Source organism: Dromiciops gliroides, chromosome 3 (assembly GCF_019393635.1).
Source record: "Dromiciops gliroides isolate mDroGli1 chromosome 3, mDroGli1.pri, whole genome shotgun sequence".
In the NCBI taxonomy this organism is placed as follows: Eukaryota; Metazoa; Chordata; class Mammalia; order Microbiotheria; family Microbiotheriidae; genus Dromiciops; species Dromiciops gliroides.
The window spans coordinates 645,460,193-645,477,765 of NC_057863.1; the positions used below are offsets into that span (position 1 = coordinate 645,460,193).

The window sequence follows — 17,573 nt, forward strand, 5'->3', positions numbered from 1 at the left end:
CGTCTTCCCCGCCCCCGCGGTGACTTTTGGTTCTTTCCACCGCCCTTCGCCCGCCCTCCGCCCCGCCCCTCGGGCTCTGGGCCCTCTCCGCCGCGGCCCGGGACGTGACGCGCTTCGCCGCCCCGCCCCTCCCTCTCGGAGGCCTGGGCCGCCGCGCCGCCCGGCCCGGCCCGCCGCTCCTCCTCCTCCTCCCCCCGCCTCAGCGTCCGCTCGCAGTCGCCGCCATTTTGTGTGCAGTCCCGAGCGCGGCGGGCGCGGGCAGCCGGCGCTGAGGGAGGGCAGGAGGGCGGGAGGGCGTCCCGCAGGGAGTCCCGGAGGGGCCGAGCGCCTCCCGCCGCCGCCGCTTCCTTCTGGTCCTCGACCTCGTCCCGGGCCCGCGCCCGCTCCCGCCGCCCCCCGCCCCGTCCCCGCCCGGCCCCAGCCCCCGCCCGGCCCCGGCCCCAGCCCCCGCCGCCGCTCCCTGCCCGCCGCCGCCGCCGCCCGCCTGCCCCGATGAGGGCCCGGGTTCCGGGGCCGGACGGCCTGTGAGGGGGCGCCTGCCTCCACAGCCCCGAGGCCCGGCGGCCCGGGGCGGGGCGGGGGCGCGGGCCGCGCCGCGCCGCCATGGAGGGCGGCTCGCCGGGCTCGCCCCCTGCCGCCGCCGCCGCCTCGGACCCGCCACCGCCACCCTCCTCGTCCTCGCCGCCGCCGCCGTCCCCCACCGCCCAGCGTGAACTCCAGCGCCCCGGCCTCAGCCTGCTCCCTGACGACAGGTCGGGTAACCCGGCAGCGGCGGCGGCGGCGGCGGGGGGAGGGGGAGGGGAGGGGGCGGCCATGATGGGGGGAGGGGAGGGCGAGGGGGGAAGGAAGGAAGGAAGGGCGGGGTCGGGCTCCCGCCAGCCCGCCCGCCCGCCCGCTGCTGCCGGCCCGCTCTCCCCTCCCCCTGCCTTCCCCTCCCCCTCCTGCCTCGGTCTCACTCCGGGCGCCATGCTGCAGGCAAGGTGAGCAGCCGCCCCTTGCCCCCAGCCCCCGGCCCTGTCCCCCCGCGGGGGAGAGGGGCGCTCGGGGACTGGGGGTGGGGGCGGCGGGCGGGGTGGGGGAGGGGCGGGGAGGGGGCCGAGGCCCTGGCGGCCCCGGACCACGTGGGCCCCGTGCCTGGACCACGCTGCCTAGACTAGGACTCTCCCGTCCCCCACCTTCCTCCGTCTGCTCCCCCTTTCTCTGGCTCTCCCTCGCCCCCCTTTTGTCTCGTTCTCTTCCCTTTCCCTTGTTCTTCCCTCTTTTTCTTCTCCTTCCCTTCTTTCCATTCCGAGGGGCTGGATTTGGGAAACTCCCATTTCAGAGAGGCCGAAGTCAGGAGCCCACTCCCCTGTTCTGGAAAGAAAGGGTTTGGGCTGAATTGCTCCTCACGCACTTTCTTGGGGAGTAGCGCGGGGAACTCTTGTTTTCAGAGGAGGCTCAGGGTAAATGTAGGATCCTTTCTCTACACCCCGTCCCTCATCTCCCCCTTTAGAAAAATTCTCTCCCTTAAATTTTTATTAATTTATTTTTTAGGGAGTGGCTTGAGGAATCCTGACTTCAGAGATTGGTATTGGGGCGGGAGGAGAAGGCAGGTTCTCCCGTGTGGGGTGCAGTTTAGTTTAATGTAGGGTTGGGTGAGGCCAGAAACAGGAAATGTGTCATAAGTGTTTTGTGCTCCTTCTAACCCCACCCTACCCCACCGCCCTTCCCGCTCGGAAGGATTCACTCCACATCTGGAATTCACCGGGAAGTTGCTGGGCTCCAGGTATTTCTACCCCAAGGTCCCCTCCCCCCCCCCCCAGGACCCTGAATTTGCCTCTCTTTAGAGAGCATAACTTGTCTTTTCAAAGGAAAAAAACAACCACGTTCAAAGACACAAGCACAACTGTTTGGTGAGCATTTTTTTAAACCCCTACTTCCTGACTGCTGCCAGCCTCCAGATGGAGAAAACAAACAGATTAGCAAATGAATGTTTGCTAAGCCCAGGTTTCTCTTCGGGCTGCCCCCTCCCCTCCTGGGGATAGGTGCTTTACCACAAGCTGCTTACACTCATTAGCAGGCCTCTCAGGAATTCTCTTATGTCAGAAGTGTATGGCATGCAAGGGGTTGGGATGGTAAGTAGTCTCTTTTATTAAGTAATTAAATGAGTTCTCTCTTTGCTTCCTTCCTTAGCCCAAGACCAAAGAGATGCTTTTAAAAGAGAGTTAGTTTGTTGAAACCAGAACCTCTAACCCTATTGGCTCTTTTAGAGTTGCACATCCTTGCAAGTTAATCGTTTGAATTTGAATTTGTCCCTGAAAGTGCACAGTTTTCTTTTTTTAAAAAAGTCTACTGTATCATTCTCAAGTAGTAACTGACAGAAACTTCCATGTGGTCTCGATTTGACCTCTTTGCCCCTCAGATCCATTGCTTGGTCTCCAGCCTTCATCCCTTTATGAAGAAAGTGGATACTGTATCAGTGTGCCAGTCCATGCCTATGTCTGTAGGACAGAAAAATGTGATCTGCTCTTGTTAAACCAGCACCCTGCTCTGCTGCTCCCCCCACCCCCTTACTGGGGGGGGAAGTGGTCCACGCTTTCTCTCACATCTTCTCCTGTGTCTTGCAGTGATGGAAGTTTAAACTGACCAAGTCATTTGTAACATACTGTTGAAGCACAAACTCTGAACTGTCCAGTGCCAACCTTCTGGCTGCTTCTACTGTTCCTTTGTTAAGCACGTGCCTTCCTTACAGTGAAAAGTTCATGTGAATATGTTACACACCCAATCATGGTGGTCAGTACACCCCTCTGCCCCTCCTCCCACTGTATACCTCTCTGTCCTTCATGTACCAAGGAAAACCACACCAACTCAGTGACTTGCAGTACTGTACAACTGATGTGTTTTACAAGCATAAGTTTCTTTGAAAAATACAAAACACATGTTGAACCTCCATTCTCCCCTTTTGCCCTGTGTTGGTACCGTACAAATAAGGGCCCTTTACCATCCCTCACATGTAGTCCCTGCCTCATCCACAAGTCTGTATATTAAAAAGGACTCACTTTTGGGGGGAAAAGGAACCACTGTCCAGACTCAGTTCAGTTGGCCATTGCCCTCCCATGTCGTAAGGCTTCATAACCTCTTTGGTCTGAGCTGCAGTCGGGCATCATTCTGAGAGGGAGAGCCTAGTGTGACCACATAGCTCAGCATTGTGACCTAGCTGGAGAAGCAAAGATGTCTGAAGCACCCATAGGGAGCACATGTTTCAGAAAGCCCTTCTTCCTAGGACCAAACTAAAGGGAACTGAATTTTTTTTAAGTTGCTGTCAAGTTTCCCTTCCAGTGTGAAATCCACCCCCCACCCCCAAAGAGGCCAGTGGCCAAGAATAGCTACCAAGCAGCAGGTCTCCATTACTCTTGGAAATGGGAGATCTCCTTTCAGCAAAAGCTTGGTGCTTGGGTCAGTGGAAAAGGATGCTCATTTTCTTTGAAAGTGTTTTTTTTTTTTACATTGAGTATGTTGGCCTATTCCAAGGTGAAACAGTTTTTAAAGAAATAGTTGAAACTGTTTCTCTGTCATTAAGTGCTTTCCAAATACAGGGTACATTTTGGGCCTTCCTCTCCCACTCCCTCTCCACTTCTAATACAGACCAGCACCAATATGTATCCTTTCACTTTAAAAAAAAAAAATGAAGTTTAGTCCAGTAAGGCAAAAAAAAAAAAAGGCCTAGTTTTAAACATTGGGTTTATACTTTTGTTCAATTATTTTTTGCTACAGTATCACTTTTTAAAAAAAAATAACTGATGTACTCAGTTCAAAATAAAAATTCCTGGATGTTGCAAAAAAGAGAGGGGGGATATTTAGGGAAACTGTCAGCACATGTAGTAAATAACACATTTTAAAAGATAAAGAATTCTGTTTCATAGCCTGCCTTCTAAAGAAATCATTTTTGTGTGCAGCCACTTAAAATGAATTTGTCCAAGTGTGACAAAGGTGTTTTTTCCCCCAGTCTAAGGAAAAAATATTAGGACTTATTACACATTAACAAAAACCTCTCAGCAGAAAAATGTTAGAGATGTTAGAAGCCAGGATCCTCTCAAAATCAGTTGCTTTCCCAAATAGGCTGTCTTTAAAATGCAAAGCCTGACCTCTGGCTCACAAACAGTGGGTGGAACTGAGTAGTTTTATATTTTATATCCTTCAAAACCCCCAGGATTCCATAGAAGCAGCTGTTTGGATATAGTCCCTTCTCCTCTTGCTTTTTTCCCCTCCAGCTAGAAATGTTCTTCCCAAAGGACAGTGGTGAGTGTGCTCTTGTGTTCCTGAGACTTAGGGTTTGCCTGTTTATTTCCTGGTTTGCAAGATGAGAAATAAACATCTGATTCTAAGTGTGAGAAAAGGTTTCCAGATTTGGTGTAGAAAGTTCTCTCGTGTCATTTTCAGGCAAAGTGGCCTGGTTCTTGCTCTTCCCCCCTTTCCCTCCCCCTCCTGTGACATAGGAAAAATAGTTACTTGGTGAGTGCCACTTTTTTGGTAATAAGTGATGCTTTTGTGTGAAGTTATGTGGTGGTTGGAACCATTAGAACATCATTCAGCAGTGAGGCTTAGATGATATTTTCCATAGCAGAGCACAGGCCAAATCCCAGGAAAACATAATACTATGATCTGAATCTGTTTCTAACCAAAAGATTTTAATGGTCTGCTTATTTTGAAGTTATAAGGAATAGAATTCCAATATCCTAAGACTTTACAGTTCTCTGTAATGGAATTTCGTATGACCACGGGCCTGACTCGTTCCCCTCTCTTTGGATTCTAGTTTACTCTGGAAAATGAGGCCTTTGGACTAGTCCTTTCGGGATTTGTTCAGTTGAGTCACAGAACAGAATAAGGCAGAGCCTAGAAGAAAAATGTAATGACCAAGTAGGACATATGGAATTGGAATTGGGGAACAGATGAACTAGGAGATCTATGGAAGAGAATGTGCTTTGTTGGGGTTTCCAGAAGTGACTTTATTTTGAAAATGAGAGGCTGGGACTAGGCCAGCCCTTGGAGCTCTAGCAGTTTGTGAAGGTAACCTTATTCTTGGAGATTTGGGAAAAATCACCTGGCCAGCATAAAGGGTGATTTAACTGAAAAAGTCTGTGGGCTGCCTAAGTCTTCACTGCCCAGGAGCTGAGTAGGCAGGCGGTACTTAGCCCTTTGACCGACTTAATTCTGTTCAAAAGGATGAGGCTTGAATCTGTCGGTCTGTACTGTGTGTATAGAAAAAAGAGGTGAGTTGGTACCTTTTTTTTCCAGCTAGATGGCTGGTGGCAGGGTTGTATCCTGCCTGGATAGGCATCTAGTTGGTCATGGTGCTTGACTTGCTGAAATGTTGGGATGACTTGTAATAAGGATCTCTGCTGCTCTTTGTTAGACTTTGAATATCACTTTGCCATGGCTCTCTTCTACTGGGGAATAATGGCTAAATTGGTGTGCACTGAAGTGATGGAGGCTTGTATGTTTATAGTTAAGGGTTGATGGATGCAAACCATTTTCACATAACAATGGAATAGCATCCTTGAGCCTCTTTGTTGTGCATCCTGATTTCTTTTGGAAGGCAGAACTAGGGCCAGTTCTTGTCATAGAGCATTTGTAGAAGGTGAGTTCATAGGGAATTGGCCTAACCCAAATCTGGGACTCTGCATTCTTAGGGTCTGGTGTGTTTATTGGGACCAGGCCTAGCAGAAGTATTTGCAGAGAAGCTAGCTTGGTTTTTTGGTTTGTTTTTTAAGCTCTTTTCAGGTTCCATTCAGTTTAAATTGTGATGTGTATAAATTCGCTGTTGGGGTTGTATATATTCTAGAAGACTTTTGAGGCATCTTTGGTGTGTTTTATTTTCTGACCTGATACTACTATTTTAAGCTGTATCAGTGACTAAGATTGTGCTAAGTCTTCATTGGCTGCCTTTCATCCTCATAACTTCTCTGGAATGGGGAAACTGAGGCAGAAGGTTGGTCATTGGTGCCAGTTAATATCTTGGCAGACCACGTGGAAGCCTGGAGTATTTGGTTCTGCTACTGTTTGTCCTACTAACCAGGGTCTGTGACTTGGGGCTCACTAGTTTGTGATTTACCCTCTTGTGGGTTGGGAGAGATTTTTCTGCTCCGAGGTTCCATTGTTTCTGCATCCTGGCTTGTCCCTTTGAGAGACAGCTGGGGAGGCTTCAGGCATCCTCTTGCTACTTGTTTGTTCAGGGCCTTTAAAGGAGGAGAGCCTCCTCATCAAGCCACAGTTTCTTTCTCCCACCCCTCCCCTTTGGCCATGTCTGTCTAAGCTGTGCGTGAGGTACCTAGCAGTTGGTGTTCAGCAATGGTTTGCTGAGTAACTGATGCTCACACCGCTTAGATATGTGGGCCTTTAAAATGTATCTAAAATGTATCTGCAGATTTGGATTTAAGAATAAATTGGAGCCTTAGTCTGAAGCCTAGCTCAGCACTGACTAAACTGGATTCTAGACCAGCTGTCTAGTGTGGGATTAGGCCAGATCACTTGACAACCCAGGCCAAAATTTGTGCCGGGGCCTAGTGGTTGGGATTGTGGAAAAAAGTGTCTCCTTGGCTATGTTAGAGTCGAGCCCAAGACATCCACAGCTCCCTCTGGGTAATGGTGTGGCTTATCTTTTAGGCATTTATCGAGATGAAGGGTAAAGTTCACTTCTAGAGAGATCCGTGGAGTTTGTACTGGACCCTTGGCTTTTGGATTCCTTAGCCCAAGGGAATTTGGGTCGCAGGTTAGAAGATGTGTATGTCATCACAGAGCCCTTGGCACAAAGTCAGGAGCCTGAGACTGGCCTGTTCCCCAGTCAGTCAAGCCATGGGTAGCATTCCAGTCCATTGTCTTCTACCCTGATTCATGTCTCCCAGGCCAATGTCTCACTGCCTGTAGCATGAGCCAGGGCTTCCTTTTGTGGGCTGTTGCAGTTCATTTTCAACCCTGTTCTTTGGCAGCCTTGCACATACGAAGTAAATATTTGTTGAATGAAGGAATGCAGCCTCTGCAGGACACCAGCATCATATTAACCGGTTCCAGTTGCCAGTGGGTGTGAGTTTCCAGTCCCACCTTGATGGCAGTGACCAGAGTATGTGGAGAATAGAACTTTTTAGTGAATTTAGAAAGATCACATCAGCATGTTTCACTGTGGGAATTGCTGGGCCGAGTTGTAGCCTCGCTTCTACCAGCTTCTTCCATTTGGCCCAAGTCCCCTCACTGAGTCTTAGCCTCCCCAGCTGCACAATAAGGGAGTTGCAGTGGGGGATTGTCAGGGTTGCATTAGCCTCTAAAAGTTTGCAATCAGTGAAACTGATTTTCTTGGAAGAGAGAAGCAATATGGCAAGCAGCATTTAGTAGGTGCCTACTATATGCCAGGTACTGTGAGGTGAAGGCTTCCTTTGCTTTGAGAACTGATTGACGGGTGCCTTTCCCTTAAATATTTAGAAATTGGTCCTCCTGGAATCACAGTCATCTTTATTGTCCTAGCTTAGTGCCGTCCTGTGGTCTGAGTTGTCAGAAAGGTGAGGGACTTTGGAGTTTTCTGGGGCCGCCTATTTCAGAGGTCTGTCTGATAGGAGACTCGGCCATGGTTGGCGAAGATCTTTTAAGAAAGTTAAATATTGCCATAGAAAAGTGTTACCAAAGCTACAAGTAAGCTTTGTAAACATTTCATTGAGGGAGTAGCTGCCTCGGTGGTGGGAAAAGGTCCTATGGTCCTCAGTCAGTTGTACTTGCTGCCCCCAAGCTTTCACAGTAAATCTTACTTTAAGCTGTAGCCAGATGCAAAGCTCTGCCTAAGAAGGATTTCCTCTTTGGAACCACACCTGTACTATAAGCTGCTTAGGGTACAGTAGGCAGATGTGCCCATCTTCACCTTGGACTGAGCATTGAGACCTGCTTCCTCTCTCTCCTGAGTAACTCTGGACAAGTCACCTAAGCGTGGTCTCTCTTTCTCCCCCCGTCTTCCATCTGTACAGCTAAGCTGATCATCTTGAAATTAAATTTACTTGGTATCGTTACATGATGGGGCGGGGGGAGGGGGGGCAGCCTTGGACTTAACCCTTCTTTCTCCACCCTCAGTTACTCCATTAGGTGAAGTCAGATCTTTAAACCCTAACTGTGTGCTGACACCATTTTAAATACTGGAAGGGCAAATCCAACTCTAGCACTTCTTATAGACTGTCTCCGCATTTCTGGGCCCCAGCGTGCTGTCTTCTGTCAGTTACCAAGCACCTGCCTGCTCTGTGCAATGCCATCTTTAAGCAGGTGGGGGTGGCTGACAGAGAATGATACATTTATAACTTACGTCGCCTTAGCAGGTACAGCCCTCTGAGGGCTGTGAATGTGATGTCCACTCACAGCCCTAAGTTTGTGTTGAGCTTGTTACTTTTCAGAATGCTTTGTTAGCCCACTTGGTCCATACAGTATCCTTTTTATTATTGTTATGCCTTCGAGATGGGAAGATGGGTAGTAAAGTCACTCTCATCATTTGACATGTGAGAAAAAATGGCTAGTGGCCGAGCTGCTGACGGGGGCCTCCATGGTAGTCCAGGCTACCGTTTGATCCAACCAGAATTGTCTGCTGGATTGAAAGCCAAGAGAATGGCAATGTGCGATGCTAGCCCATGTTTCCTGTCTTTGCTAACGCAGTTTCTGCTTGGTGTGACAGATAGGCTTTAGTGTTAGCACATCGCCACGGAGACCCTAGAAGTGATGTCATAGATGCTGAGCTATGACCACACTGGAGAATTGTGAAAGGGAGGCTAGACTCTTAGTCATTTTCTCTTGCTTAATGAACCTAGGTAGCAAGGACACAGCAAAACACGTGAAAGACCAAAGGTTTATTTTGAGACTTTTCTGGTCCTGAAAATACGTGAACCAGGTTTACCGTGGTGATGCCGTGACTTTACCACTTAGACCCTGCGAATGCCTCGGAGACCTTTCTTAGGAACCTGGCAGAGGCCTCAAATTATTTTCTAAGAGAAAAGCTTTATCTAGTCCCACTAATTCCTAGTATAAAAAGTTTTCCTGCAATGTCAGATGTTAGGGTTCCAGAGGAACCTAGTTAGGTCTGTTGGTCATTTGCTAAACGTCTGTGAAAACTAGCCTGTATCTAATTTTTGAGGGCTTGTTCCATCCGGGGCCTTTTTGAACCCTTCGGGATACATTCTGAATATCCTGAGTCACTGAACACTGAGAGAGCCTCCCCAGGCACTCGGCACATTGAGGGTTAGGGCTGCCAATCACCATAGTCTTGGCCTTCACATTGCCTAGCTAGCTAGCTGCCTTCTGTCAGCGGCTCTCATGCTCTACAGGTAACCCCCACCATTGCCATGAATGGCCAGATTTCTTTTCCTAGATAGCGCTCCAATCACCTATGTCCTTCCTCATTTCACAGGGTTTGGGGTTTTTGGTTGGGGTTTTTTGCATGTTTCTTGACTTCATTTTTGCAAGCAGTGTCATCTCTTCTTCAGAGATTGGTTATTTCATTACTGCTCTTTTCAAGATGCCCTGGACTGCTTGTCTTTTAACCATTTTACCAATCATCCCCCCACCCTTATAGAAATAGGGGAAACACCAGCTTCCTGATTTTGTTAGCAGAGCTCTTGAGACAGGACATTGAAACGCCTTTGATTTCATCATTCCCCCTGCAAAGGATTTGACTGCATTATTTCCTCTGAGCAAGGGAAACTTTCATTTTAGGCTTATCAAAGGAGGCTCGCCTCGGCTGCCTGGCTCTTCCTTCTGGTAGGCAGCCGTACACTGAAGGTGTTTGCTCCTGTAGCTGTGCTTGGTTCCTGAAGAGGAAGAGCTGTTGTTGGAGCCTAGTCGTGTAGAGAGCGCGGGCCCTGCCCGTGTACTGTGGCCACTTGGCCCTTGGCTAATTCTCTAGAATGGGCTTGCTGCTTAGGAGATTCAGACCTTTGATTCTCTGAGCAGGATGCTTTGGGGAGGGGGGCGCAACAGAGAGAACCCTGAAAGTCAGGAAGACTTGGAGACCCCATTTTGCAGTCCTCTTAGTGTCATCTTGGTCCGGTCCCTTTCTCACCGTAGGCCTCACTTTGCAGCTGTCCGTACAGTGTGGGGCTTGGATGGAATGACCCTCAAGTCCTTTGCAGTTCCAAGTCCTGTGAACCCTGGCTTTGGTCCTAATGAGCTGTGTCAGCCTGACAAGCTACTTCCCAGCTGGGGGCCTCTTGTTTCCTGACTTCTAAAATGAGGGGATTAGATTTGATGACATCAAATGGCACTTCTGGCTCTAAGAGCCCATTTGTGTGTTTCTCAAAGGAGAGGTATTTGTAAAATGCTTAGCACAGTGCCTGGGACACACACTTGTCCTCTTCAGAGCCCTTTGGGCCCCCTCTTGCATAGGAGTTTAGGAGTAGGAAGGGGGAGAATTAGCTATTTGAGGAATTAACCTTTTATTTGGCCCCCTGCCACCCCTTGGTGGCCTGGTTTGAGATAGGTATGAATACAGGACAGTGTCTTGTTTTTGATAACCTTGGCTAGCTGAAATGACTGAGTGATTTCCCCATTATATTCTCAGTGTAAGCTTTAGTGATGGAAGGATGCCTTGTCAAATCACTAGTGCCAGTAAGATCAGCCTCCAAATACGTCTAGGTAAATGGGCTTTTGCTGTGAGATTATTCTGGGTCTTATTGAGAATTGGTTTCTTCAAGTGCTCTGCCTTAAATCTGTCCTATCTGCCTTTATTTTGGGGAGTCCCTTCATTGTTTTTGGTATCAGTTGTGTTCAGTCTTAGAAAATGGATAGGAGGATACACAGAAATGCATACTCGAGCATTTAACACTTAAGAATGCCCTCCTTTATCTTGACACTTGACATTTAGTATGTCTTTCACCATTGACCTGCAGCTAATTGTGAGAGGATCCTCAGAAGTAAGTTAGCTCAGAAAACCTGATGGGGTCATTAGGATTGCTCTGCAGGCTCAGACCAGTGGCCTCTCAGGCCCTGTGTTCTCCTAATAAGGGCTGCAGTGAGAGGTGGATGGAGCAGGGCTGTGCTCCATGAATTCAGCCAGAGAAGATTAGGGACAAGCCACCACCCCGGCTTCCCTAATAAACCATTAAAGGTCAGCCATCCATGAACTGACATCAAGTGTTTCTCAACCTGCTCCTGTTTTCCCCGAGTTCTACCTCCCGGGGCTTTCCTACCCAGGGTGCAAAGTAGAGTCTCACGGAACACAAATGCTCAAGGCACTGATTGCATTCTCTGAGTGTGAAGGGCATCCAGGACAGCCCCTTTGGGGGAACAGCTGGACTGTTGGTCTGTTTCCTTCCTTCAGGAATACAGGCCAGTGAGCAGGCACCCTCTGACCATCCCTTCTCATTCACAGAGTACTCTACACGGAGCCAGGCCTAGGGACATTTTACATGTCACACCTGAAAAAAAGGAATATCAACTGAATTCTAGTCTGGTCTACTTTTGGCTGACTGTGACCCCTTAGAAAGCCCCTCCTCAGTTTCCCCATCTTAAAATGTCATCTCCTATACCTCTCTTGGCCTTTAAGTAGGACCCTTCCATTGTGAGTGTTGTCTGTGTTCTGCATAAGCTGTTCATTGTATGTTTGACTGGGCTTTGTTCCTTGTCATTTGCCTTTTTCTCCTGGTGACCAAAAAATTCCCCTTTGAAACTCGAGAATTCCAGCTAATCATCCTTCTCTGGGGCCTTAATATCTTTCTTAAGGCTCTGAAGATAATGAACTCCCCACTGTTTTCCAGGTATAGGTTTAGACCTGCTGTGTGAATCCCTTTAGCAAATGATCAGGGCATCATGCACGCAGAGCTGTGCGGCTCTCTGTAGCCAGCCTGACACCTGAGCAGAGTCTTCTGCTCCTTGGAGCAGCCACTGATGCCTGCCCCTGGTGAGGAGGCTTACATTTGTCCCAAAGGGCTTTGCTCTTCTTGAATGGATTCAATTAGGTTTGCCGTTTAGCTCGCTCTGGGGAGCACAAGGGCTCCTAGGGGGAGCCTCCTTAACTGGACCAGAGCACCAGTTAACCACTTCCCCTCCTGGAGGGCAGGGGGAAATACCGAGAGGCCTCCTTTTTACAGGGACCTTGTGGGAAGGGTTCTTGCCATGCCTGGCATTTTTTGGAGGGTGGCAATGGTTCCATTGGGGCAGGTGTCTGAGGCTATGCCTGGCAGAAATGTGTCCGCCTGCCCTGTGAGTCTGCTTTTCCTGATCCTTCTAATTAGAAATTGGAGTGGATTCATTTGTGTTTGGGAAGGCAGTGAGCTGAACATCGCCCATTGTGGTTTGCTCCACCGGTTTGAGGCTTTTACCATGGGTCCCTGATGCTTTTCGTTTGGGAATAGAGGTGAGCAGGAGTTCCAGTTTTCTGCAGGCAGGTTTATACCTTGGGGAGCGATACTGGATACCTAGAAGGAGAATTCCAGAGTGGAAGGTGGTGGAGGGAGTGCTCAGTTACAGGTGGTGTTCCTGGGGACCAGAGAAAAGGCCTTTCTTTTTTTTTTTTTGTTTTGTTTTTTTTTTTTTTGTTTGTTTTTTGAGTAAGGCAATGGGGGTTAAGTGACTTGCCCAGGGTCACACAGCTAGTAAGTGTCAAGTGTCTGAGGCCGGATTTGAACTCAGGTACTCCTGAATCCAGGGCCGGTGCTTTATCCACAGAAAAGGCCTTTCTTTATATGTTTCCTCTTAATTAGCTTGCTTATGCCCCCAGTGTAGAGGTGGAAAACCGAAGTTGTAGAATGTTCTTCTGGACCTGAAGTCAAGTGACTGACCAGGTCCTGGAGATGGAATCATAGAATTTTCTTGCCAGCCCTGTGGATCTTGTTTCATTTCCTTTTTGCGGCTTACTGATTCATTGGAATTGGTGGAGTTCCCATAGTTGTAAGCACATGTTTCTGGGGACTTGGGGGAAGGAATTTGGAAGCCCATTTTCCTTTTTCAGCTCCTGAGTTTGAGTGTTGTCTGTGGGTAAAGATGAGGATTCCCTGTGATCTCTTCCTCCTTAATTTCTTCTTTCTCTCCTTGAGGTTCCTATTTGTAGGTACCGTTGTGCTGGAGAGCTGTTTCAATTTTCAGAGCAAGAAAGAGTGGGGTGTTCAGCATAGAAATGGAAGGATTCGATGGTTAGAGGGTAGAGAGGAACTTGGAGGGGCACGGTAGTGCAGGATAAGTTTAGGTGAATAAGGAATCGGAAGGGAGTGAGCCTCGAAAGAGGGCGTGCTATGTGCCAAGCACTATGTAAGCAGACACCATCTCATTTGATCCCCACAACAACCCTGCAAGGGAGATGTGGTTGATTTCCCCATTTTACACTTCAGAAAACTGAGGCAGGCAGAGGGTAAATGACTTGTCCAGGGTCACACAGGTTGGACATGTCTGGGATGGGATTTGGACCCAAGTTTTCCTGATCCCAGACCTAGTGCTCTATCCGCTGTGCAGCCAGCCAAAAGATAGGGGGGGTGCAGGGGGCGGGGTTGCGTGTCTTTCACCATAACTCTTTTTTTTTGGTTTTGTTTGTTTTGGTTTTTTGGTGAGGCAATGGGGGTTAAATGACTTGCCAAGGGTCACACAGCTAGTAAGTGTCAAGTGTTTGAGGCCAGATTGGAACTCAGGTCCTCCTGAATCCAGGGCTGGTGCTCTATCTACTGCGCCACCTAGCTGCCCCCACCGTAACTCTTTTTTAAGCCTGTCACATCCTAATGTGGTCCCAGAGACTTAACACCGTCAGTAGATGTGGGCATTTGATTGGGGCACAAGGGCTGTCCTGGACCTTCTGTCTTTGCTAGCACCTCAGCACTGCTACCTCCACATACCCCCATCCTCTTTCTGTGCTTTGTTCCATTCTTCCCAGCATGAATTCGTTCAGGGCTTCTCTAGGATTGTGGGTGTTTTAACAGTGGTATTGACTTTCCTATTGCTCCTTCCCTTCAGAATGGCGGTGCCAGAAGTGGCAAGGCAGGGCAGTGACCCTAGATCCCATAGGCCCTCCTAAGCAGACATTGTTCTTTCTCCCTCTGTCCAGTTGGCTGTCTAGATCCCTTTGTGTCTCTGTCTCTCTCTGGTTTCCTATATCTTCAGCTATATGAGGAACCCCTATGTTCCCTGTTATATGTTAAAGGGCAGAACCAGAAAGAAGCCTGGCCTACTAGCAAAGCTACTTGAAAGGCCTTCTAATTTTGGATTTCCTTTGGTTTATAGGGAAGATGGAGAGTTGGAAGAAGGAGAGCTGGAGGATGATGGGGCTGAAGAGACCCAGGACCTTTCCACAGGGCAAGAAAGGAGCCGCAGAGAAAAAGGAGAGAAGCATCACAGCGATTCGGATGATGAGAAGGCTCACCGGAGGATGAAACGGAAGAGAAAGAAGGAGCGGGAAAAAGAGAAGAGGCGGTCCAAGAAGAAGCGGAAATCCAAACACAAGGTAAGGCCGTGTAGACATTTCGGAAATGTCTGCTATGTACTGCATGCTATATTAGGAAAATGACTGTGGCAGTGTTGTCGGGAGTAATTGGGTCCATAGGCTTCTCTTCACCGGCTCTCATCTTCAGTGTCTAGGCACCAGATGATCCCTCAACACTCTTGGGCCTTGCATTGTATCCCCTTCCCTCTGTTCCCACTGGCACCACCCTAGGATATGGTCTCTGTGCTGTTGCCTCTGTTCTCATGCCAGAACAATCCATCTTTCATACTCACATCAGAACATTTCCTACATACACAGATGGCTGTCACTTACCTTCAGTGGCTCCCTATTGCTGATTGAAATTCAGATTCCTCTGCTTAGTATTCAAGGCCCACTTGATGCCCATCGGTCCTGGGCTTTGGCCTTATGGGACCATGCTCTGTTACTGTAATTCACACCAGGGCTCTGCTTGCAACATAGCCTTTCTTTCCTGCTTTGTCTCTCTTTTTTCTGTTTGTTTTTTGTTTTTTGTTTTTTTTGGTGAGGCAGTTGGGGTTAAGTGACTTGTCCAGGGTCACACAGCTAGTAAGTGTCAAGTGCCTGAGGCTGGATTTGAACTTAGGTCCTCCTGAATACAGGGCTAGTGCTCTATCCACTGTGCCACCTAATTGCCCCTCCCCCTTTGTCTCTTGAAAAGACCCTTTAAAACTAGCTCAGATGCCGTGTCCTCCATGAGGTTTTTTTCCTTCGTCATTTGGCCCTCCTGACTGTTAGACTTGAGGCAGTCCTCTGCCTTGGGACTCCCTAATGATCTTGTAATGTGATGGCATCAGTTACGGTTTGGGCCCCTCTGCTTACTGGGCTAGAATCCCCAAAAGGATAGTGACCGTAGTGATCTTGTCTTGGGTCCTCCACTGTCTGGGGGAGTATTTCGCATGGAGTAGATTATACACCAAATGTTTGCTGTTGCATTTGATGTTGGGAGAGGCTAGACTAGAGGCATGAGATGAATGAAGAGCCCGAGACCAGAGGAGGGGTTATAAAGGCTTGTCTGAAGAGGACAGATGCAATAGACACTGTTGAGGTGGACATTTCAGGTGTACATACGTAATTGTGTTGCTGGGTTTTTCTGGGCTAAGCTGTTAAAGTCACAGGCTCTTCCTTCTCTAACAAAAGCAGTAAATATGCCTCCTTTTATCCTAGCGACACGCATCATCAAGCGATGATTTCTCCGATTTCAGTGATGACTCTGATTTCAGCCCCAGCGAGAAAAGCCACCGAAAATATCGAGATTACAGCCCTCCATATTCATCTGTGAGTACGCTGACAAAATAGAAGAGTGTTCTACTAGGCTTTTGATTCCCTCCTAACGAAGCTTTGCTTAAATCCCAATGTTTTGGCTCTGGGAACAAAGCACACAGTTCTGTGTGGTCCCAGTAGGGTGATGTTTTATTATGGAAGAGTGTTGAATGCTCTCATTGGCAGGCTCTCCCTCAGACTTTAAGGATTGGTTCTGAAAGTGAGCATGGGGCCTTTGTGAGCTGTTTAGGAAATTTTTTATGTATCTGAAGTGAAATCCCCATCCTATCATCTTTGAGCTTGGTGTAAATTTAAATTCCTTTTGGATAGGTTTTTTTTTTTTACCTTAGAAAAGGAATTCCTCTACCTCCCCTCTCCTAACCCAAGTCAAATATCTTTTTTGAGAATAAGTAGATATCTCACTGTTCCAAGTGTTCTGGAAATGGGTCATAAGAGATTAGGTTTTGACATTCCAGTGTGATGTAGAAAGAGCCCTAAATTTGTAATCTGAGTTTAAATCCCAGCTGTGACTCAGACTAGTTGTGTCCCCATAGGCCAGGCAGGGTGATGCTGCTGCTGCTGAGAAAAAGAATGAAAACTTAGCCAGGCCTTTGAGGTTGGCAAAGCCCTTTATATAGAGTATCTCATTGAACTTACAGTTAGGAAGACTTGGGTGCAGTGCTTGCTGCTGATATGAGCTGTCTGACTATGGACAAGCCCTTTAATCTCTGTGAGCCTTGGTTTAGTCCTGTGTAAAATTAAGAGCAGTATCTGAAGCACCTGTCTCATGGGGTTGTTGCCAGGCAGAAAAGAGAGAATGCATGGGGAGTGCTTTATCAAAGGCAGTTGTTATTTCAGTGTCTGTAAAATGGGATGAGAAGGGTTTTTGTCTCGCTTGCTTCATGAGGCTTTTGTTAGGCGGTGCAGAGTGTGCCATTGCCATTGAGAATAGGAGGGTGACTGCTCAGCTATTTTTTCACATCCTGATTTGGGATGTTAGACTTTTATCAAGATACTTGAGTGAAAGCTTTCCCCCAGTTTTTCTTTCCCACCTTTCTCTGCACAGTTTTAAAAAATATTATCAAATTAATCTATTTTATTTTTTACAATTTCCCCTCAGTTACAGCTCACTAAGAATTTATCCCCTCTCCAGAGTTGAGATAACAATCCCATATCCTCTTAATTTTTTCTATTTTTTTTTTGTTTTACTTTTTTATATTTAGAACTGTTCCTTTTGGAATTTATTGTGGCATGTGTGGTGTACAAGGCTTTGTAAATTGGGGAACTGTCATTATAAACAGGAAGTTAAGCCCATGAAAGATTTTATAGTTAATTGACTTATGTTGGTATTGTTGCAGTCAGACATGGGTTTTTCAAGTAATTTAATTTAATTTTCAGATCCTTATTCTCTCTTTCTTTCTTCTCTCACTGAGAAAGCAGGAAAAACCAAACCCCTCTTACAGATTCCCACATAGGCCATGTCCCTCAGAACATCTCCATTGGCTTCCTGAGTCCATGCTCTCTCTGTTAGGAGGGGGTCAGCTGGATTCATCTTGAGGCCTCTGGAATTGTGATTGGCCACTGTGTCCATCAGCGTCTGTAATAGACCTGTCGGATGTAGTCCCAGAGAGCGGCATGTTTCAGGTCCCAAACATGCTCTGTTTGGCGAACCTTACCCCAAAGTGCCTTGGGGCCATGGAAGTGACAGCAGTGCTTTTCCACGCATAGTGGGTGTCTGCGTTCCAGTGGGAGCTGGAAGGCCCAGCTCTGCCTGGGATGCACTCGGGAGCCTCTGGGGTCAATTCTTTTCCTTTGCTGGGCCTCAGCTTCACCTCAGCAAGAAGAGAAACTTGCCGTTGGTCACCTTCGGCTCATT

At 48.1% G+C, this 17,573-nt stretch overlaps 1 protein-coding gene across 7 annotated transcripts in view; it reads left to right on the top strand.

Moving 5' to 3' along the window:
* Window positions 1-887: 887 nt before the first annotated feature.
* Window positions 888-17,573, top strand: part of ZC3H4 (zinc finger CCCH-type containing 4) — a 59,207-nt gene continuing 42,521 nt past the window's right edge. For all 7 annotated transcript variants that reach the window (XM_043994146.1, XM_043994148.1, XM_043994147.1 and 4 more), the window contains exons 1-3: window positions 888-980; window positions 14,200-14,419; window positions 15,602-15,712. In XM_043994146.1, the coding sequence (XP_043850081.1) occupies window positions 967-980; window positions 14,200-14,419; window positions 15,602-15,712 (345 nt within the window). In that variant the 5' untranslated portion in view covers window positions 888-966. The remainder of the gene's footprint in view (window positions 981-14,199; window positions 14,420-15,601; window positions 15,713-17,573) is intronic.